We start from the raw sequence: 23,767 nt of genomic DNA on the forward strand, positions 1-23,767 counted from the left end.
GTACGTCCTTGACGTCGATTAGCTAGAGGCATAATCAATGCTACAAAGAATTGTTAGTGCATGGGACGTCGTCGTACCATGCAAATTAAATGTATAGTGGCTGTGACATCAGATCGATCGATCGATCGACCGACCGGTTGGACGTCAACGTACGTAGGAGGACGAGCAGCAGGTCGTCACAGTATCTATAGCTGTCTGGCTTAATTAGCTGAGGGAATTAATCATTGTGCAAGTCTGGGTGTGGACTCGTCGATCGCGAGTTGCCGAGTTTGTATTACTAGAGCAGTCCCAACTATATATTAATGGTGGTTTCTATCATCAACTTACTATATAAGATCAAACAGTTCTAATGATGTATTAGCGGTGGTTTCTATCATTAGTTCGCCGAACAGTCCTAATAAAACAAACTGACATGTTTACCATAGTATAAGAAATCATCATAGAAACTATTTTTCTCAATGAAGTTATATTCAAGTAATAATTGTTTTATATTTCTCTCTCCCAACTCTATATCTTACACCAATGATGAGCATGACGCATGCTCTCTACAAACTAATGGTTTCTTTCCACTGGTGAATTCATAGTTTCTTGGTATATTGGGTAAAAGAAGACTTCTTTCTCCATGAGAAAATCATTTCTAAGTTTTTTCTCTCTCTTCATTAATTATATTGACATGTCATCATTTTACTTAATGAGGATAGAAACCACCATTATTACATCATTGGGACTGTCCTAAGCAAAATAATGACATGACAATGTAATTAATGAAGAAAGAGAGGAAAAACTTAGAAATAGTTTTCTCATGGAGAAACTAAGCCTTCTTTTCACCCAATACACTAAAAAGACATGAATCCACCATTGGGAAGAAATCACTAGTTTCTAGGGGACATGTGTTATGCTCACCATTTGTAAAGGAATATAAAGTTACGAGTATTACTCAAAGACAACTCCATTGAAAAAAATGGTTTCTATAGATGATTTCTTATACTATAGCAACTGTATCAGTTTCTTGCATTGGGACTGTCTTTAGCACTTGGCTAGCACAGTTGCAGACTGCTAGGCCGATTAGAGCAAGTTCAATAATATAGTCACCTACTAGGTCTAATTCATCTATAGTCAATCTAATAGGTAATTCATAAAATAGTTACCTACAAAATATTAGTACATGGTTCCATATGTCATACACACACTTTGTCTTGAAATCCGTGTGCAGCTGGCTATAAATTAGTAGCTCATATCTCTTCTCTCTTCTCTTTTATCTCTTTAAAATATACTTATAACTGTCTTATAGCCTATTATCCCAGTGTCACTGTGTCAGCAGTCTTCGACGAAAATTACCCCGACTGATTAGTAGCCTAACACGACAAACTCCCAGGTCCTAGCGAGACGGTCCACACTCCACAGCACATGTGATGGCTTCGCGCCCTGGCCTGGCGTGTCTTCTTCGCGAGAGACATCGCGTTTCAATGAATGCAAGACCCGAATCCCAAGCGACACGGAGCAAACGCTGCGGCGCGGCCGGTGGAGGGAGAGACTAGGCACGTACAAACATACTTATTAGCGGACTTTCTCATTTTGTGACACAGAGGAAAGAGAGGGAAGGAGAGAGAAAAATTATTGCCATGCATAGCAACGGTTTAGAGTGGACTCTTAGCATTTATTAAAGGAAAATTTCTTGTACGAGAGTGTATAAAAATGAAACTAGCGTAATAAAAATTATTTTATTCCATTAATAAAGAAACCACATCTGACTTTATCTTTGTACGTATCATTATAAAATAGACTATTTTTGCTGACGTGGCTTGAGATAGTGTCTACAACGGGCTCTACCATTGAATATGGCCTACGTTTCAAAATCTAATCAATTTTAGAGCTGGATATAATGACTTATGAAAGTATGAAAATAATGGAAGAAAGATTATAATTGATTGATTGATTGATAAGAGAATATAGGCGGACAATTAAACATCTAATTAGTGTGATTAGCTGAGACATGGAGATTTACATAGAAATAGGTTATTTTGGGATAAATAATGGGCATTAGAAATATTTTTATTTTGATACCGGGAGATTGATAGAGTATGTGGTGATTGTTTGCGTATATTTATAAAATAAAAATAAATTATGAATAAATTTTTTATATATGTATTCTTAGCGATTTAAAAGATAATGCTAAAATATAAAATACAATTAAAAACTCTAAAATGAACCCCAAATTTAGAGTTAAATACCCTAATCTTTTGGTTTTTGCATGCTTATAAGCCTAATTAGAATTTTTTAACCTTAAAATTAGAGTTAATTTTGAAGTTTTATTCACCAAAGTTTATTTTATAGGTTTATCTTTTACATTGTTATGAACACGCATATAAAAGTCTTAGAGGGCTGCTATTATACAGTATCACGTTCTGTAACGAGGGATTGCTACAAGGTACCAAACATAATACCTCACCAGTATTAGATCTGATACCGCATCGATACCAGTTGATACTAGGGTATCAGCTAATATTGGGGTGGTATCTGCTGATACCCTATTAGTATTGGTTAGCAATATTCATCCATACTAGCATGATACTTAAAATATAAATAATACCTTAAAATATATTATATCTATTAAAAAGAAAAGGTTAAAAAATGAAAAAAAAAGACCCAGGTAATAGATTGAGTAGTTGATAGTACAGGAAAACCGTCTCGTTCCCAACGGCATACGTGGTGCATTATATTCTAGCACTTCCATATAGTTTATACGGTCATAATTGTTGTTGATATCCATTGTTTGCGCATTTACAATATACGTCGTAACATGGTAAGTGGTGACTAAATCGCTGAGTATAATGGAGAGTAACATCGAGGAAGATTTTTTCAGAGTAATTACATAGTCTTTTTTCAGAGCAGTGAGATTAAATCTTTTATCTTAGGAGTAAGGCCATGTTTAGATGGCAAAATTTTTTGGGGAAGAGATCACATTGAACATTTGACCGGATGTCGGAAGGAGTTTTCAGACACGAATGAAAAAACGAATTTTACAGCTCGGCTGAAAACCGCGAGATGAATTTTTTGAGCCTAATTAAGCCGTGATTAGCCCATATTAGTTACTGTAGTACTTATTACTAATAATTGACTAATTAGGCTCAAAAGATTCGTCTTGAGATTTCTCACATAACTGTACAATTTGTTTTTCGATTTATCTATGTTTAATACTTCATTTAAATATTTAAAAATTCGATGTGATGTTTTTGGAAAAAAAAATTTAAGAACTAAACAAGGCCTAGGTAGTACTCGTTGAAAACATTTGGCAGTGCACGTGTGGAGTTTAAAAAATAACGTGATTGTGCTCTCTTATAAAAGTATGCTCTTTTTTATCATGGGCGGACCACATGAGGAAACATGTTACAATCGCACATGAGAGGAAATACATTCATTTAAGAGAAAATTCTTTTTTAAACTTAGGCAATCTCTTATATGCACTTAAAAATGTCTAGTTCCTTATGTGTCCTCAAAATTTTATTTCGAACCCGTGCAACCGTCACGTCTTCGTCAAATACGTGGGTGTCAGCTTGTCGGATTAAAAAAAAGACCGAATTGCCCTCTCCATCCCTAGTAACCAGCTCAACTCTCTCATGTCTCTCGTCTCGTCTTCACTGAAAGGTGAGGGCAACAGATCCGGCCGGCGGTGGCTCTCTCCCCGGCGACCTCTCCCAGCCCGGACGACGGTGGCGGCAGTCCCCAGCACTTGCGGTAGCTAGGGCGGCCTGTCCCCAACCCGAGTGGCGGCAACGGCGGCCCCCAGCACGGGCGGCAGCGGCGGCGGCAGTCCCCAAGGCCCCAACATGGGCAACGGCGGTGGTCCCTAGCCCGGGCGGCTAGCGTCCTCTCCCCAGCCCAGGCGGTGGTCCCCAGCACGGGAGACGGCGACGGCAGTCCCCAGCACTAGTGCTGCCTCTCCCAACCCGGGTGGCGGCGGCGGCGCCCCCAGGCGGCCGCGGTAGCCTCTCCCCAGCCTTGGCGGTGGCGGCAGCAGTTGTTCCCAGCCCAGGAGGCCTCTCCCCACACCACGGTTGCACCATTTCTTCAGAAGAACGATCCCTTTATAGCAGCACTAAAAAAGGTCTGTAATTGTATGCCTTCTATCAAATATTGCATCTAGTTTGCCTACTTCATACTAGTTTTCTTGCAAGCCAGGACATTGCATGCTCTGTTGCAGGAACTGACTAATGAATATAGATTTGTTTCCATACAACAAAAAATCTGCCACCTCTGCACTTATTTTCATATTCTCCCTTCTCAATGGGCACAATGGACATTTCAAAGCAAAGTAACACTAAAACTAAGGGAGACCTGACAGGAGGGGTATGCAAGAGTTCGAAATAAAATTTTGAGGACACATAAGGAATTGGACATTTTGAGGTACATATAAGGGATTGGCTGAGTTTGGAGGTGCACACAAGGAATTTTCCCTTCATTTAGTGTTGCTTTAGATTTATACCGTCCGTATACCGTGCATGGTACAATGTAGTATAACATTTTCAAATTTTTATTTATAAGTTATTTTCCATTTTTAAATATATCATTTGGTTTTTTTAAAAAGCCCAAAAGAATGAAATTTTGAGTAAAAGTGAAAAGACGAGAGTGTACATAGATGTAAATTTACCCATCAGTCCATACTCATATGACTATTCGGCGATGAGCCGATCGCTGAATTGCCTGACCGGCCGGTCGGCGGCGCGATAGACCGATTTGCTTACAGTAGAATTTTCAAAAGCGCATTCATAACCTTTCATAAATAAAAAATACATCCTTGACATCCAACATAAGTACCAAGGAACAAGGCTGAAGGGGAGTACCATTGTACAATTGGTTCAAAATTAGTTACCACCTCCGTCATATAATAATTATATGGGATCTTACTATTAACTTATAACTTTTCACTATTCGTCTTATTTAAAAATTTAGTGTAAATATAAAATTTTATTAGTAATACTTAAACTACTTTTAATAATAATAAATAATAAATAAAATAAATAATATTTTTATTTTTTTAATAAAACGAGTAGTCAAATCTAGTACAATCGGTCACGTGCGATTCACGCGTTGTTCTCACGCCCTCCAACATGGAATCTGAGCCGACGGGGCGACGCCCTCACGCCCATGGCCGGCATCCGCCGCGCGCAGGTCGACTTTTTTAGCGGCTCGGGACGGAAGCGGAAGCGGAACATGCACCAGCCGATCGCCTCCTCGCCCCCGTCATCCGTCGTCGCTTCGGGCGCGCGGTGCGATCCGCGGACTTCGCCATCGGCAAAGCTCCAGCGCGGCACGGCAGGTGGGGAACTCGCCCCCCGACGCACACACGGGTGACGTAATTGCCCACAGCGGCGCAGCGTGACGTGCGCGTCCTGATGTCACCGTCAAGGCCAATCCCAGCCACAGCACAGCCACGCAGGCGGCGGTAATAATGGCGGCACGGAAAGGACGTGTACCCCGGCTCATTGAGATCGGGAATCTGGCATACGCTGTTTACTCATAGACATGATAAGTATATATTTTATATATATATCATGAATTCATTATTAAATTAACTATAGGTAAATTAGATTTATTAGTTGCCTATACTATTGAACTTGCTCTTCGATCGTACTAAAATCAAAATAAAAGATGATATGTGTAGCACTTTTCATTCACCTCTCTGGTTAGTTAGGTTACTCCGCAAATACACTAAACTTAGTGAAAAAATATTTTTCGTTATTTTAATAATTAATTTAAAGCTGTTTAGATTTCTCCCTCAATCATATATTCTTTAATAATGAGAATGTTTGGCATCTTCGGTCTCTATCATAACACCCACCACCGATAAGCATCCCATTATTATTAGCTATGGTACGATTAAAATGATAAAGATAATGAAAACTAGGTTAGATTGTGATATAAAAGTTGTTTATATTTTCTTGGGATGGAGGTATTACTGGCGAGCAGTTTTGCCCAGCTTTTGGGAGGTTTCCGCTAGCATTTTGTTGGTTAGTGCTAGTAGTACTATTAGCGAGATACATTAGTACGTGTACTGTATTCCGGCATCCCGGGGAGTGATTGAAGCGTGGGTTCACACACATTGATCACACCTATCCGTGTCGCGTTTCCTGCCCGCTTCGGTCCACCCTCCCCTTTTTTTTTTCCTTTTGGCGTAGTAACGACTAGCTCCAGTAGAGGTTTTTTAGTAGTGCGATCTGCGATGCTAGCGAAATTACTCTCGGTCAAACCGATAAGGGGCACTGTGGCAATCGTCGCGGTCGTTGTCATCGGGGGAAATTCTGTCTTCAGGCCATGCATCTGTAGTTACAATCTGACCCGTCAACCTATCATGTCAGAAGACACTCTGGTTTTGGTGGTGGACTGGTTTTCCTGCTTTTGCTTTCAAGTAGTACTATTTTGATGAAACACAGGTCTGGATCCAAAACACCTTTTTTTTTTCTCAGGATAGAAAAGAGAGTTTTATTTTGGTGCACTGGTTTTACTGCTTTGCTTTCTAGTAGTACTATTTTTCTCAGGAATTAAACTTGTTTTTTCTGAAATTTCTATAAAATTTTTTAGAAACGAAGAGACTCTCAGAGTTGATGTTTGCTGAACAAATATGGAAAGCTAGCCTTAGTTGGTAACGTTGATTTTCTTTATACATTTGATTATTCATTTTATTTTAAAAACTTACATAAATTATTTGTAATTAGATTTATCAGTAAATGTATTTTAATTATAATTTATAATTTCTCGTATTTGCATTTTTTAGAACTGATGATAATACAACATTGGGGCATTTTGTTAATTGTGCACGAATCACTGAGCAAGCCGTATATATGGTGTGTGCATACAAAATTCACGACGATCGGGCCAAACTTAATTTTAACCACAGAACGCAACCGATAGTCTAGTGCAAACAGGGTTGATTAATTTTACAACACACAAGGTACGTACGTGGTACGTATGTATACTCGCTCATACGCAGTACGTACTCATGTACGTATATATGATTCGTAGTAGTAATAATATATCCGAATCCAACCTATATGGAGTATAGAGAGGGCCGTACGTGGACACATGCACCACGATTACTCATGTACGTATATATGGTTAGTATACGTACGTACGTACGTTTGCGTCCGGTTTGGTCTCCTCTGATCATCTCAACACAGGCGCGCGGTCGGTCTCACGCGAGACCTCAAAACAGCGTGTCGACGTCAGGTGCTGTCCCGTACGAGTTGCTGTCGACTGTGCCGCCGAAAGGCCCCCAAAGCAGCGCGTCCGTCACGTCGTAGTCCTTGACGTCCAGCTCCTCGCCGTGGTCGGGCCGCACCGGCAGCTCGGACGACGACGCGGAGACCGGCGCCGCAACAGGGGCGTGTACCACCGCAGCGACGACGACGCCGTGGGACTCGTCGTCGTAGCACTGCTGCCCCTGCAGCACGCGGGCGAGGGACGAGACGAGCACCTGGCGCTCGCGCTCCTCCATGGCGGCGCGCTCGTCCACCAGCTGGGGCGGCGGCCGGCCGACCAGTACTTGCGCGGCGCCCCAGCGCCGCAGCGACGACGGCGACGTCTCCCCTGCCGGGAAGTAGCCCGGCGCGGCGGCGCCTCCTCCGCTGCTGTTCGCCGCGTCGGGCAGCTCGCCGAGCGCCGCCTGGCACGTGTGCTCGTGGATGTAGACGACGACGTACATCGCCGGCACGTCGTCGCCGTTGCGCTGCTGCACATGCTTCTGGGCCGGGCATCTGCGCTCACGGTAGTAACTGCACCTGTAGTAGCTCCTGCACGTGTACGAATCAAACAGTAAATAATGGTATAGACTAGCAACTAGCCATTAAAATTTAACGAGCAACTAAGATTTAATAAGATTCTCCGCGCAAAAACAAGATTTAATAAGATTACTAGTGTACTGTACATAATTAGGTAACCTAATCCAAGAACATGGCGGCTAGCTCGCTGCTGACGTCACTTCACTGGAAATAATTAATAGATGATGACGTAGGAAGATGCTTCTGATATAATATATATAACCGGATATTACCCAAACTCCAGCAGTTTCAACTTACTGCTTCGCAAAGTTCATAGTGATTACATACATACAGTGATACAGATAATCAGAGGAGTATTCACTCGCGCTACACAACGTGACACCCAAGCATAAAAGGATTACGTGAAGATAACAAAACAGTTTTCCACGTGACAGAGAAAAAAAAGCCATTAGCGAGTGCAATAACTTTGGTTTTCCCATCCGATAAGGTTTAACTTTATGGGTGATTTCAAACATGTGGCGATCAGTTCGCCCGTGAAGCTGCTCAAAAGAATCTATAAAGTTGCACACGTTGGGTGCGTGCCAAGCGACATTTTCCATTTGTCCCTTCCCGTCCCCCCAGTGCCACGCCTTCGCTATCCAACCAATTCCAATCAAATACATCACGAATAACACCTTTTCCCCTTGTACGCTGTCTCTAGCTAGCTGCTACCCTTTCCCAAAATAACATTATTTTTTAGTTTTTAGATATAATGTTTTGATTCTTCGTCTTATTTAATTTTTTTGCGATTAATATTTTTATTATTATTAGATGATAAAATATGAATAGTATTTTATGTGTGACTAATTTTTTAAAGTTTTTTTACATATTTTTCAAATAAGACAAATGATCAAAGTATTAGGCATAAAAATCGAAAAATGACGTTATCATGGGACGGAGGTAGTAGAAGCGTCACGGTCCGAAAGTACTCACATTTGGTTTTTGATTTACAACGACATGGTAACTTATTACCTCACCTGTTCTATATAATATTATAAAACATTTTTATATGTGTCTAAATTTATTGTTATACATATAGCTTTCTTGCTTTAAGAAAGGTGGTTAGAAAATCTTATAATTTAAAACAGTGGTAATACTTTTTTTGTCGAATTTTAGAATGAGCTGGGTTGCTAATTAATTAATCACAATGATTAAGGTATATCTAGACAGGCACATGTGAGGGAAATTAAATTGAACCTTGGGAAGTTGGTGTTGTTGATCTTTTTCTGGCCGTACTTCCTCCACTGGTACCCGTCGTCGAGAGGAGAGGGTGTCAGTATTTTCCTGTGGGAACAATGCACGGGGGTGAATCAGATCAACCGCACTTGATTCTCTGGCCAATTTAGCCATTTGATTAACGAAATTGATCAGCGAGTTATGTGGCTGGAAGCTATAGGCATTTATGTATGCTTCTGGCCAGTACGTGGACAACTCACTTTCTTGGGACGCTGTCCTCTCTCGCGCGCAGTGGCGGCGGCGGCGGTAGCGCCGGCGCTGTGCCCTGCGAGTCCGGCGGCGTGTCCGGCCGCGGCGAGGGCGACGCGGGGGCGGGCGCGGAGGCCATGATATTGAGGCAGACCGTGAAGGCGCGGGACACCTCCCCGAGGATGAACGTGGCCGTGGCCTCGGCCTGGCCCTGCCCGCGCAGCGCGCGCAGCGCCTCCGCCTGCAGCCGCGCGGTCAGCTGGTGGCCGCGCGTCAGCTCCCGCACCACCGCCTCGCGCTCCTCCGCGGGGGCCGCGGCCGCGGGCGCGGCACCAATGCCGCCGCTCGCGGCGAGCCGGGACGGCTGCGCCTGCATGGCCGGTGGTCGATCGAATCGTGGCCGCGCGCACGTACGGCCGAATCGAAGTTGCGTTGCTGGGTAGCGTGGCGTCCGGTCGGGTTCGATTGGCGCGATGGAGGCGGGAGGAGTTGGTGGCGCGGCAGAAGTGGATGTGCTGGTGTTGGGGCGGGCTCTTATATATAGCGGAGCGCAGCGCGCGGATGGATGGGCCGGGGGACCGGGATGAAGGCTCGTGGGAGCTGCACAGCTCAGCCCGTGCTGTTAAACGGCTTTAACGCGGGATGGTGGACTTAGCTATGGCCGTACAGCGAGTCCTTTCTTAATGCTGCTGGCAGCGCTAGCTACGTGAGGCGACTGAAACCCAAGGTGTATTTGCATCTATGCACTCCCAACTCGAAAATAATCGCATTAATCTCTCTTGACGTACAGTTGTTTTTACCGGCAATTGCATTTCTGGTGCAATTGTTTTAAGAGCAAGTTCAATACTACAGCCAACTACTAGCTCTAATTCATCTATAGTCAATTCATACAATAGTTAGCAACAAAACATCAATACTTAGTCACACATGTCATACACACATTTTGTATTAGAGTCCGTATACAGCTGGCTATAAATTAGTAGTCCACCTTTCTTCTGTCTTTTCTCTCCCCTCTTATCTCTTTAAAATATGCTTATAACTGGCTTATAGTCTGCTATGGTACCTGCTCTAATGGTTTTTTTATTCGCTACAAAATTCGAGCAAAATGCTGGTGTACCTTTACGATCGAGTGATATTTACCGAACAAACAAATTAATCTGTATGGCTGTGTCAATGGACAAAATTACCTTTCTATATAAATAAAAATAATATATATTGGTCGAACATGTTATGCTCACTAACAGTGGTGGATCCAAAAACACACGCACAAAAAAAATCCTAGTTGGATGGGGCCAGTAATGCTATTTTTCTTAATACTTTCTTAGAGCTGCAATAATTCGTGTGTGAAATTTGAAGCCATGGTGGGCCAAGCCACTCCTCGCCTCTCCCTGTCTCCTCCCGTGCCCACTAAATACTTTCAACGGTTCTCTCCTTTCGAATGTTACGTGTGTGTAAAGATGTCATAGCAACAAAAATCATGCAATCTTTACAGCTGAAATGGAATAAACTCTGCAGTTCAATTGGTTAAAAGATTGCCAACGGTCTGCCTTTTGAATTCTTTGTTCACAATTAGAGCATGTTGATCATATCCAATTTTGTGGTCTTGTGGAACAAATTTTGTTATGGTGCGTGTGTTTGACAGGACTTACATATTTCATCTAATTTTATTCAATTTTTCACTGAAACAGTTGAAAAACTGGGTTGTAATACATATAGAGTTTTCATTTCTCTACGAACAGTCACAGATGGGACCATAGGCTTGCAAATAAATGACATGATTTTTGGGGATAAATTGTTGTCAATGGCATTAGTTTTGGCTCTTTGTTTCATGTCTTTCGTAGTACTTCTCTTATTTTTTTTATTTGGTGTCATTAACTTTTGGGTATTTGTTTGATCATTTATTTTATTAAAAAAATTACATAATTATTAATTATTTTATTATGATTTTATTTATCCCTAAAAGTACTTTAAAATGACATATAATCTTATATGTTTGCCAAAAAAAAATTAAGAAGAACGGTTAAACATAGAAAAAATAAACTGCTTCAAATAAAAAAAATATAAAGGAAGTAACATTTTCATGCTATGTCTTCCTTGCACAAGTAGTGGGACCCTTTTTGCGGGGAAGTGGTGGTCATTCCGGAAGCCTATTGACGAGCCTACATGTTCAGAAGCAGGACAGTACATAATTCGGTTAGAGCACTCCCGATGCACATCAAGAATAGTTTCTATCTGTATTTATTGCTATGTCATATAAGCAATTTGCTGATGTGATAACTTATTTACTGAAAAGAGAGACATAGAAATAAAGAAACTGGTTCTAAATTAAGACACAATATCTTCACGTAAAACATGACTGACTGTGAGAGAGACAAGTGGGTCATATGATAACAAGATACAAAAGTCGTATTGTGTAAGATAGTTTCTTGATACGATATCCTAGAGTATAGAAACTACCATGACCTCTATATTCTAGGACATCGTCTCAAGAACCTATATATCTTTCATAATGTAACTTTTGTATCTTGTTATCATATGACCAACCTATCTCTCTCACAATCAGTCTTGTTTTACGTGAAGACACTAGTTTTTAATCTAAACTAGTTGATTTATTTTTGCTTCTTTCTTTAATAAATAACCTGTCATATCACCAAATTGCTTATGTGGTATAGCAATAAATACAGATAGAGACTACCCATCGGTCGTTGGAGGCTGTGTTTTTGGCTGACTTTTTCATCTCTGTAATGAACTTTATAGTTTGTTGCAGTTTTTGCAAGATCCTTGCTTGGTCATTTTCCGTGCCTTGTGAGAAATGTTAGGGCAATAACTTGTTGTTTCATATATTCTAGCTGGTAACCACAGTATTAGCTCTATTATATTTACCTTGACTTTCAACATAAGCTCTTCCATCTTGGGAGGGGGGGGGGGGGGGGGGAGGATAAAATGCGTGTGCGACAGGAGTAACGTGGGAAGGGGGTTACGATGAAAAGCCACGAGATTTTTGAGCATTTTCAAAATACGATTACAATGGCAAAAATACACTACTTGCATCATTTTGTGATTAGGGCTTTTTTGCCATGCTTGAAAAGTATCTTGAGATACCAAAAGTTTTATTATCTCAAGCTACTTGGTACCTCGATGTACTCATTTTTACGCTAAAATATATGGTATCTTAGATGTATTTTTTTTAGAATGTTAAAAAGCTCTTGGGATTATGCTGTAGACATTTTGTGGTATTTATGGATCTGTTCCCTATTTTTACTCCTTGGATCATAGCATTGATTAACTACACTGGGTGTGCTGCATGGAATGGAGAAGTTTGTTTCTGGATTTAGCTATGTACCAACTACTTGGTTGGACAAACCATTGTTGAGTAACCAATATTCCTTCCATTTCATACTATAAATTATTTTAGGTTATCCTAATTTGAACATCTTTAAGATTAATAAAGTTTATATAAAATGCACTCACATCCACAACACCAAATTAATTTAATTAAATCCGCCGTTGAATATATTGTGTAGCATATTTATTTTGCGTGAGAAATGTTGTTATTTTTTTTACTTTAAACTTGGTCAAACTTAAAAGACATTTGACTTAGAACACAACCACCTGTCACAAATTGTTAACATTCTAGATTTGTTGAGAAATATTTTGGGAATTTATAATTTGACGAGCTTTAAAAAGATTCCATGATAACAATTAGCTGTCAGAACTCAAATAGTTACAAAGAAAATTTGAAACTACATAGAGCACATCTGTACAATATTTATATTAATTGGTTACTCCGAAAGAGCTCTCACGTAAACTAGAAAGATCCGAGCATAAATTTAGTAGATTGTATTATCATTGTACATATGTTGACTGATATGAAGGTGTAAAAGATAGGGCAAGAGCCAAGGACGCATAGATTTTTGTACAAGTTCTAGTCAAAGGTTGGTGCTTTCTAGTATATCAATAGCATAATCAACATATGAGTTCAATATAAAATTATAATTTTACTTTCTTTATATTTAATGATAAGATCATTAACTTTTTTGACACAGGTTTAACCATTTGTCTTATTCAAAATATTTAATTATCATTTATTTTGTTGTTGTTGGATTTATTACTATGTATATTTTAATTATAAAATACACTTTTGCATATTAGCATAAAATTTTTAAATAAGATGAATTATCAAATATATAGCAAAAGTCAACTGCATCATTTATTAAAATACCGAGGAAGAAATATTTACAGAATCAGAAACACAGTGCGACGCAATTGAGATAGCATAGGACCATAATTGAGACACCGTGCACCTAGCCACATATGTCTCCTGGTTACAAAATAGACCCCCTAACCATCTTATTATTATTTGAAGACTTGCTGCTCCCTGCCCAGTACTGTGAATAATACTACTCACTCCATTTCTTTCTTTTTATTTGAAGACCTTGCTGCATGCTCCCCTGCCTTGCGTTGGCCGACTCCCTACAGGTTGCGTTGAGATTTGACCAAGACTACCCCTTTCTCCTCGAAGTAATTTGAAGTGTTCAACGTACGAACGCAATCTTTTATATCCCAAAGTACCAAACAAGACATCACTCCACACATCCTGCTACGTGTAATCGGTTAATTTGTCACGTCTCCACCATTCTCCCAGTAAAGCTAGCCTGATGATTGCCTGCCCTGTCCAGCTAGTGGGAGAGAATTTGCTGAACCGGTCCCCCGTCGAACGAAACCATACGTGCAGCAACAGCTATTTCGTAACTCGGCTAATCGTGCTACACGTGCCGATCGGTGCACGCTGGTGGCCGTGCCCGCGAAACGGACCACCCGACAGTTCAGCGACAGGTGCATGCATTCCTCGCCCCACACACACACACGTTTTGCTTTCAATTCCTTGCAAAATGTGTGCTGCTGCTGCCGCCGCCTCCTGCTAATAACCAATTCATCTCTCTCGTCTCTTATCTCTTTAAAATATATTTATAGCTTGCTCATAGCCTACTATTGTACCTGCTCTTGAACGAAGGGTACGATTATTTGGTTTTCTCATAAAAAACTAGATTATGTGTTTACGAATAAAAATAATTTTTTATATATGTGTTCATAACGATCTGAAAGTAAAGGTCAGAAGATAAGCTACGATAAAATAAAGATCACATAATGAACTATAAATTTAAATTTAAAATTTAAAATTATAAACCAGAGCGAAAAATACGAGGGTGGAATTGTCCCTTCAGTTACTGCAGCGCCGGGCGCCGGCCAAGGCTGAGAATGGCCACTGGTTGAGTTTCCATGTTTGTGATGGAGATATCTGGTGGCCGTACCCGTACGTGGTGTGATGCATGCACCCGGGATGAATCGTGCAGCCATTTCATTTCACTAATCAAGAGAGGTGTCCAAAAGTTCCCTTGAGAGAATCTCTCGAGTTACCAGGCTGGTTACACCTCCATATTTCGCGTCGTCGCCCCGTCTACCTCCATGGGCCATGGGCGGGCATGTGTCGAAACTGAAACCGAACGCACGCTAGATCCATTGGTCTGGTCACAAGAAGAACTCACCAAGTTGGCGTTTGATTAAGAAAGAGAGGGAATTTTGCCCAAATCAATGACTTGCCGACCACGATTGCAGTTTCTTTTTCCGTACATGCTCGTGGCTCGTTCGCTAATTAAGTCGGCATCCATTTGGACAATTTGGACGAATTCAAAGACGCTACATTTGACATAAGTACAGAATGGTATATATACAAACAGCAGAAACAGCACCATGTGTCCTTGAGTAACATCATTTTTTTTTGTCCGGTAATTACCAAGTGCTTGATTTTAGTGACCAAAGCGCGTGCTTAAAAAAACACATTAAGCTATGCCATGCCAGGCCAGGCCAATTATGATCATCTGGGAGTCGCTAAATTTCCGCGTGCCATTGCGCAAGCATCACTAGCAACTCTGAGAATGCCGCACCGTCCATGGAAGCCATTTTTTCCAGGTAAAAATCAACAGATCCAAGGATCTGCGTCAGATTATTGATAAGGAGGAGAAATTCTGATTGGCCAGTAGAACGTCGTCAGTGCGTGTTTGCAGTTTTTTTATAATCCCAGAAGGGAGATTTAATTTCTTCGTTTGGATTTCGGTCAAACACACGTAGGTGTGTAACAGAACAAATTTTCTCGCAGAGACCTCCAGCTACAGCGACTTGCAAAAACAGTTTATAAAAAAGCAGAGATTTTGAGCGTACTTTTGTATCCTTGCGTGAAAGTAACCGCACGCATGCGTGGATTTATGGAACGTTCTAAAATATGATGAGCTCGTCATGCAATCTGCTCGAGATGTCAGAGAAAGAAACTGGCGGGTCAAATGCGTTTGCCGGTCTAGGCCGTAGAAAAATTAAAAAACAGAGCGTGCACGGGTCTTTATTTATTCAGCTTGGCTATGCATATGCGTCGTCTTCTACGATCAGACGGAGCCAGCCGGGCCGTCAGATACTTCAGAGCACGAATCGTGGTCGGCAAGTCATTGATTTGGGCATTTGATCGAGTAAGACCCTTATTTAGCTCAGTCACATTTGTAGCAAAATTCGTAATCAATTATCGTGATCCCACATGCCATCAAGAAATTTAAGATTTTGTCATTGCTTAATGTTGATTTTAATATTATGTCATTTTATAAATGAGCTTCGATAAATAGTCGCGCTTAACTGGGTGGGTTTCGATATTTTGTTATTTTAGTCCATTTATAAAATTTAAATATATTCTCAGTGAAATTAATTGATTTTGTGACCGTTTTGCCCCTGTCTCCTTTTTTATAACATGCGGGCTGCTGGTAATGTTTCAATCTATACAGGTAATGTTTCAATCTGTAAACTAATTCCAGTGGCCACAAAGACAAATTATTACGTTGCTAAGGAGTACTAAGTACTAATACTCCAGCACATTTAAAGAGACAGGCCATAAGATTAGTTCTCGTTCTTTAAGTCTCATTTTCTGAAAATCATTTTGACATGTTTTCATATATCCATGTCTGAGAACCATATTTCTCTCTAGTCTAGTCTAAGTACTTATCTAATGCAGGCATGCAGCCACGCTCTCTAAATTCTCAGTTTTTTTTCATGCTAGCCCACCCAAAATATCGAAGACAGGCGCAAAACGGTCACAAAATCAATTAATTTCACCGAGAATATATCTAAATTGTATAAATAGGCTAAAATGATAAAATATCGAAACCAACCCAGTTAAGCGCGACTTTTTATCAAAACTCATTTGTGGGATGGCATAACATCAAAACCAACATTAAGCAGTGCAAAATCTCAAATTTCTCCATGCCATCAACCGAAAAAAGGTGACACTATTTTCTTCTGGTGGCTGAAATATGATTTACTCTTTGTTAGCCGCAACTTAATTAGTTAAAGGTAGCACAAAATTATGGTAAATTATGATAACTTTAGTATAGCATCCAAACAGCCTCTAGGAGCCAATACAATAAGTGACGTAAATAAGTTCTAAAAATTATCACATTATATTTATACTTATATGAAGGGAGAGGAGAGAGAAGAATTACATGCTATATATTTATATAGTCAGTTATAGTACCAACTTCAAATGATCGTATGCATAAGAAGTGTGACATATATTGATAATGTATTATATAAGAAGCAATTTTATAATCCTTGAGAAGGTATCGAGAAGTACCAAATTTTAAAATAATGTAAAATTCCTCTTATATAATATGTGCCAGTATTATATAAGTTGGCTTTTATGTTATCTTTTGATAATATTAAAATAAATGAAACTAGCAGCTAACAGCTAGCTCTTACATTAGCCTTGCTCTAACTATGCTAGGGGAAAAAAGGACTATATTAACCCTGAGTAATTAGCCGAACTTGATGCATTGTTGTTATAGTTTCGTGTATACATCCGGGGTAACGTGTGGTGTGGGAGAGCATCAAGTTATCATCAGCATCACTGCATCAGCAACTTGTTAGGCGCGTTAGAGTGATCGTTTGGTTGAATCGAATCTAATAAACCTGAATTCAAGTTGCGCAGATGCCCAACCCCTGCCATTATTCCAAGGTCAACATGGAGATCCAACATGTAGAATATATTTCACCAGCTACATGCCAAAAAAGAGGTACTGATCATTCAAGTTGTTTACTCACTAGTACTACTAACCAGTAGCTTGCTAATCCAGCCCCTTCAACGGAAGAACAGGATGCTAACTATAATTCCAGAAGAATAATCAGGTTAGCGTTGCCGCACATGTCCGTAGACCGTAATCCTTGATTCCTTGTGAGAAAGCATCGTTATCTCTATAGCTATTTTATAGAAGGATTTTTTAAAGGTATCTACGTTACCTTTTGATTCACCGATCTAATTCTGTTATACTATACCGCTATTATACGAGTAGAAATTCTATAAGAATAAAAGTTGGAACTAAAATATATAACTCTGCGATAAAATTTTGTATCATATATCATTTTAAAATAGATAAATTGATAAATATATTTTATCAAAGTTTGGAATATAATATTTAATATACTTATAAAAATAAATAGCTAGGTATAAATTCTACTATACTACTGCCACTATACCACTATAAGTAAAACTACCGTAACATTGTCTTTATAGAATGGGAGTTATTGTTTGGCTTTTCAAGGTATTAAGCCAAATAACATATTTATAAATAGAAAATAATTTATGAATAAAAATTTTATATGCGTGTATTTACTGACCTAAAAAACAAATCTGAAAAAATAAACTACGATAAAAAACTCTAAAATCTATATTAAATTTAAAATTAAATATTTAAATTTTGTCATATAAACATAAGCATGAGCGAAAACATAGCGATAAGCCAAAATTTAAATTTTTAATCTTAAATTTAAGACTGATTTTTAGTTTTTTTTATCGTAATTTATTTTTTCAGCTTTAGTTTTTAGATGATTATGAACACGCATATCAAAAACTTTGTTTAGAAATTATTTTTTTATTTACAACTATATCATTTGAATTTTTTTCACCCACGAGGTAAGAGATGACCCACTGGGCGAAAGTTTTTTTTAAGACCTTCCAAGTCATTGTTCTCGCGTCCCAACGAGAGTCGTCACCTTACGTTACGAAACAGGGCCTGTCAACTCGGCGAGCAAAAGAGATTAGACGACCCCAATCACTCCGGATCGACCTGTAAATTAGCATGCCAATGCAAGACATAAAGCTGAAATTAAGAAGAGTTTTTTCTATCAAAGAGGTATCGCTGTTTTTTATATAAAATTTGGTATCTCTTAATGCTTTAGGTACCAGAAGATATTAAACATTTTTTAAAAAAAGAGATACCTCTTTTAAGGATGGGAAAATTGAAACATCCCCTCGTAATCGCACGAACGACGACTGAAATGACAAATGAGATGCAGTGTACCTGGCACAAAGATTTGCATACTGGGAGACAGAGGTGCATCGAATGATTAAATTTTGAGGTTTATGAGGTTATGTACGTTGAATGGTTCCAGTTTTTGGGAGGAGACGACCCCCAAAAAAAACCAAAACTCATCTGCCTAAAAGTTCATCGCAGCAAATTAAGTTAGCTAAAAAGGTTAAGCATCTTGGTACACTGAACTCGAATCTGAATCATTTTTGGAGCCACGCTGACCGGATCGAATCTGAATCATTACTCGCGTTGTTATTTCGGCCGTGTTGTCTCCTAATCTGCACGCCTGTGCATGTGATTGATCGGTCGTAATAAGCTCTGCTACCGGCTGTGTGATCGTAATCTTTCGGTTAGTAAAGAAGGAGATTTAGGCTTTGAACATAATGTAGAAAAATGGATTTAGGAGGTTGATCATATCTTAAAAAGGTTAGGCGTTGCCAACGACGAATCGTGGAATGGATCGCCCGTGTCTCTCCCAAGAAAGATTTCAAAGATTTTTTTAGACTTGTTTAGATATATGGCATCCATCTCTTAGAGCAGGTACAATAGTAGGCTATAAGCCAGCTATAAACATATTTTAAAAAGACAAGAGGAGAAAAAAAAAGAGAGATGGACTACTAATTTATAGCCAGCTGCACACGGGCTCCAAAACAAAATGTATGTATGACATACGGAACCATGTATTAATATTTTTAGCTAACTATTATATACATTAGCTATTAAAATTGGAACTAGTAATTGGTTATGCTATTGAATTTGCTCTTACGTACGGATACGGATCTGGATGCTCTGCCTTCTAGGACATTCTAGGACAAGTCAGAGATGCACAGTAAAATACGTGTAGAGCTGCTGCTGTCATTTCCCGTGCCTAATCACTACTAATTATTTACAGTAGTTTACTGTAACAAACAATCTCGTTTGTGTTTAATGTAAACCAGACGATTGAAAATACCCTAAAGCCACGGCATTGTGTGTCTCTGCCTTCAGAGGCCACAGGTAGAGGATTCAGACCTTAGAGGCCTAAGTGTTGTTTCAACAATTGCAACCAATGTTTCATGTGTTCTGTACAAACGTTTTAATTAGAAATATATATATTTCATCCGTTCTCTATTATAAAACCTTTTAGCATTCTCTATATTTATATCTATACTAATAAATCTAGACACATATATACAAATGGTTTTTTTACCATCCTTGAAAAGTATTTCAAGGTACCAAGAATTTTAGTATAAATTTTTGGTACCTCGAGTTACAATGTACGTCAGTATATCACACCTTTTATACTAAAGAGTATGGTACCTTGAGGTACTATTTTAAGGATGATAAAAAAAATTATACATAAAACATATATATTGATATATTGATGAATTTAGACAAACATAAAAAGTCTTATAATATGAAATAGAGGAGTATTGGTTATTTGAAATATAATCATATAAGAACTTACAGTAAAGATTTAATTATAAAGAATACACCGATATAACTGGATGATCATAGATTAAATAAGCACTACTTCATTCCACCACGTAATATTTTATAGCATTACTTATATTTACGTAGATGTTAGTAATTTTTATATAAATATAAATAATATGTATTGATTAATAAATAAATCTATATATATTTAAAATATCTTACAATATAAAACGAAAGTAGTACTTCGGATAAATAATTAAAATTTACAGATGAACCTCATGTCTACATTCATGTACAGCCGCGGGGAGAGAAAATGTACACATCATATAGACAAAAGAGAAGGGCAGGTGCGTACTCCGTAGTGTTTGTGTAGGGCGTCCGATTTTCGCCGTTTTATCAGACGCCTGATCCCTAGTTGATACAGTTTCCTCCTTAACCCGTTTGAATTAGAGGGTGTGCAGCAGAGCTTATTACCGGAACATAAAATTGATGCCAGTCATTAGTGTAGATTAACTAAGTGTTTAACTATTATAAAAATCATAAATCAATTCACTTGATTTCTAAAGAAATTATAACATATATTTTTCTAAATACATACCATTTAGCGGTTCAAAGTACCTGCTTATAATAAACCAACAAGTAGCTCTCCGTCACGTTGAGATTCAGTATAGTACCCTTCTTTTTTAAGGACACTTCGATCAGTGAGATCCATATAACCCCGAGCTGACATATACTGGACCGAACCGAACCCATGTGATGATGCAGCGACAAGGCGCGTGATTAAACAACAGGGGCGTGACACGTTTTGGCAACGTGACTCTTGCCATAGTTTCATCAGTCATCAGGGGAACGAGTAGCCGAGTAGAGTGGCTCCTCGCTCCTTTGATGGGCTGGTCAGTCTGATGGTGATGATGGTAGTAGCAGGAGACAAGTGCCACAACGGCGACACCCAACATACACTTGATGCCGTACTTCACTCGGTAGGAGCAGTAGCGGAAGCGGAAATCACGTTTCGCCCGGCGGTTTCTTTTAACCAGATTATTCTCGGGTTTTTATTCTTCTTCTTATTTTTTTTCACGTACACTTTGTAAATATGTTTCTTATGATTTTTAACTTTGTAATGATTAATTTTATTGTTTACGACATTCGATAGCTGTCATAAAAAAACAGATACTATTTTACTCTCCCATTGTCTCATATAAGTATAGTACTATCTCCGTTTCATAACGTAAGATGTTTAACTTTTTTTTTAACATTTGACCATTCGTTTTATTTAAAAATTTAGTACAAATATAAAAAATGACAAGTCATACTTAAAGTTCTTTCATAATAAAGCAAGTCACGAGTAAAATAAATGATATTTCTATAATTATTTAAATAAGACAAATGATCAAACATTATAAGAAAAAAAAGTCAAACATCTTACGTTATGAAACGGAGGGAGTAACGGAGAGAGTACTACCCTTATTGAGGCAAATTATTTGCAAGAAAAAAGAATTAAATGTCTCTTATGAAATAAAGAAATTGTATAGATGGAGAGACAGGTAGAGATAAAATTGATAGATGTTTGAATATAAACTGATTGATGAGGGAGAGTGTTTGTTTGGTTTATTAAGCGAAAAACTGACTTTTTTTTTAATGTTTGATCATTTATCTTATTTAGAAAATTATGAAAATATAATTTATTTTGCTTGTGACTTACTTTATTATCAAAAGAACTTTAAACACGACTTGTCATATATATATATATATATATATATATATGTGTGTTTCTCGCTCTAAACTTAAAGTTCAATATTTAAATTTTGGTCATAAGTATCAGAGTAAGCCAAAAGATGGCTCAGATATCGTCAGCCGAGCGGCAGTGGTGGGGGCGGAGATCACGTTGTCGCGTAGCAAAGCGGGGGAGGCAGGAGGCTCGGTCGCTGACTGGGACTGCCCGTTGCTCGTTGCTGCAACGCTGCTTCGCGCCGGCCGGGGCTCCTCCCGCGTGATTGGCCTCTATAAATAGCCGCCGCGACGCGATGCGGCCGCTTTACTGCACTGCGCTGCAACTGCACCCAACGCGGACCAGGCGAGCTCGGCGTCGCGGTCCAGGTGCAGCGGCGGGACATGGCGCTGGGGAGCCCGACCGCGGTGGTGCTGGAGCTGATGACGATGGGGTACCAGTCGGCGGCTTACCTCGGGGAGCTGCTCCGGGCTGCGTCCCCGACGCCGGCGAGCGAACAGCAGGAGCTCGCCGCGGAGATCCTCCGCTGCTGCGACCGCGTCATCGCCCGGCTGAGCGCGGGAGCCAACGGCGGCAGGAGCAAGAAGAGGAAGGCGGTGGAGCCGGCGGCGCTCGGTGTTGCGGCCGGAACCTCCTCCTCCCCTGACCCCGTCACGCCGACCAAACGGAGGTGAGCTGCTACTACTAGCTTCTGGTACTGACGTTCTTGGGAGAAAATTGATGCACGGAGACGGAGAGGAAGGCTTGGTTGTAACGCGGGCGATCTCTTCGATTTCGCAGGGCGCGCGGCGCGGAGGCGGTGAGGGAGATCACGAGCGGCACGACGGCGGACGGGTTCATCTGGAGGAAGTACGGGCAGAAGGAGATCAATGGGTGCAGGCACCCGAGGCTCTACTACCGCTGCGCGTTCAGGGCTCAGGGCTGCGCCGCGACGCGGCGGGTGCAGCAGTCGCAGGAGGAGCCGGCGGCGTTCGTGATCGCCTACTACGGCGAGCACACCTGCGGGGGCGACGCCGCCGCCGCCGCGTGGCAGGAACGGGAAATGCCACCGGCCGTCATCAACTCCGGCGCATCGAACACCTCAGCCGCCGCCGCCGCAGACAGGAACATGGGCTGGCGTACGCCGGCGTTGCTCGGCGTCGAGCAGAGGAGCTGCGGCGGCGACGCTCCCAGCGAGACGTCGCAGGGGTGGTCGCCATCCTTCTCGTCGGAGGTGGAGCTGGACGTGGCGGGGTTCGACCTCGATGTCGCCGGAGCCGAGGCCTACTCTTCGCCGGTGTGGGAGTTCTTGAATGGCAGTTTCGACTGGGAATCCGTCATCAACTCCCTCTGATTTACATGCTTCGTCAGTAGAGCATACCAGCTGCCCCCAGTGTGCAGTACACGTTGCACAAACGCATAATTTCGCGGGAACCAACGAATTCCCCGGGTCTTAAGAAGAGGATTAGTTTTAAGAGCTTCCGTAGTTCGGTCAGATAATCGCACGCGATATTTGAATTCGGAGAGGTAGTTAGATTGACAACATATTAGGTGAGAGTTAATATGAGACAATATGTAATGAAGAGTTGAGCATGTTGACTTCTCAGGAAAAACATATGTTACTTGCAAAAGAGAAAACTAGGTTGAAAAAGGAGAAAATTAGGTTGAAAAGGAGAAAGAAATGGCGTAAATGTGCAACAGAGAAGGTGATCACAGAGAATTGCTAGGTGAACACAAGACGAGAAGCAGGTGATCACAAAGAAAATTGCAACCTGCAACTGTTCTCAGACCAAAAAAAAAAAACGGCCAAAAGAACCCAAGACGTGAGCATGACACATATCTGACGGCATATCATGACAGTAACAAAAGACTGGCGACCATATGTCCAGCGTTGACTGAATTAATTCATCCCAGGCAGCTAAATGCTCCCTTCGTCCCAAAATCAACTTATTTTGGGACACGGGGAGTACCAGGCGACACAGTAGTGACACTCAACTGCACAA

At 40.4% G+C, this 23,767-nt stretch overlaps 1 protein-coding gene and 1 pseudogene across 1 annotated transcript; one reads left to right on the top strand and one right to left on the bottom strand.

Moving 5' to 3' along the window:
• Positions 1-6,818: 6,818 nt before the first annotated feature.
• LOC102701412 lies at positions 6,819-9,615 on the bottom strand (annotated as a pseudogene).
• A 12,553-nt stretch (positions 9,616-22,168) lies between these two features.
• On the top strand, positions 22,169-23,735 carry LOC102707075 (probable WRKY transcription factor 70). The gene is made up of 2 exons (XM_006644853.3): positions 22,169-22,455; positions 22,566-23,735. Exons 1-2 carry the CDS (start codon positions 22,169-22,171, stop codon positions 23,116-23,118), a joined length of 840 nt encoding a protein of 279 aa, XP_006644916.1. The 3' UTR covers positions 23,119-23,735.
• Positions 23,736-23,767: the final 32 nt, after the last annotated feature.

The sequence above is a fragment of the Oryza brachyantha genome, chromosome 1 (assembly GCF_000231095.2).
Source record: "Oryza brachyantha chromosome 1, ObraRS2, whole genome shotgun sequence".
NCBI lineage: Eukaryota > Viridiplantae > Streptophyta > Magnoliopsida > Poales > Poaceae > Oryza > Oryza brachyantha.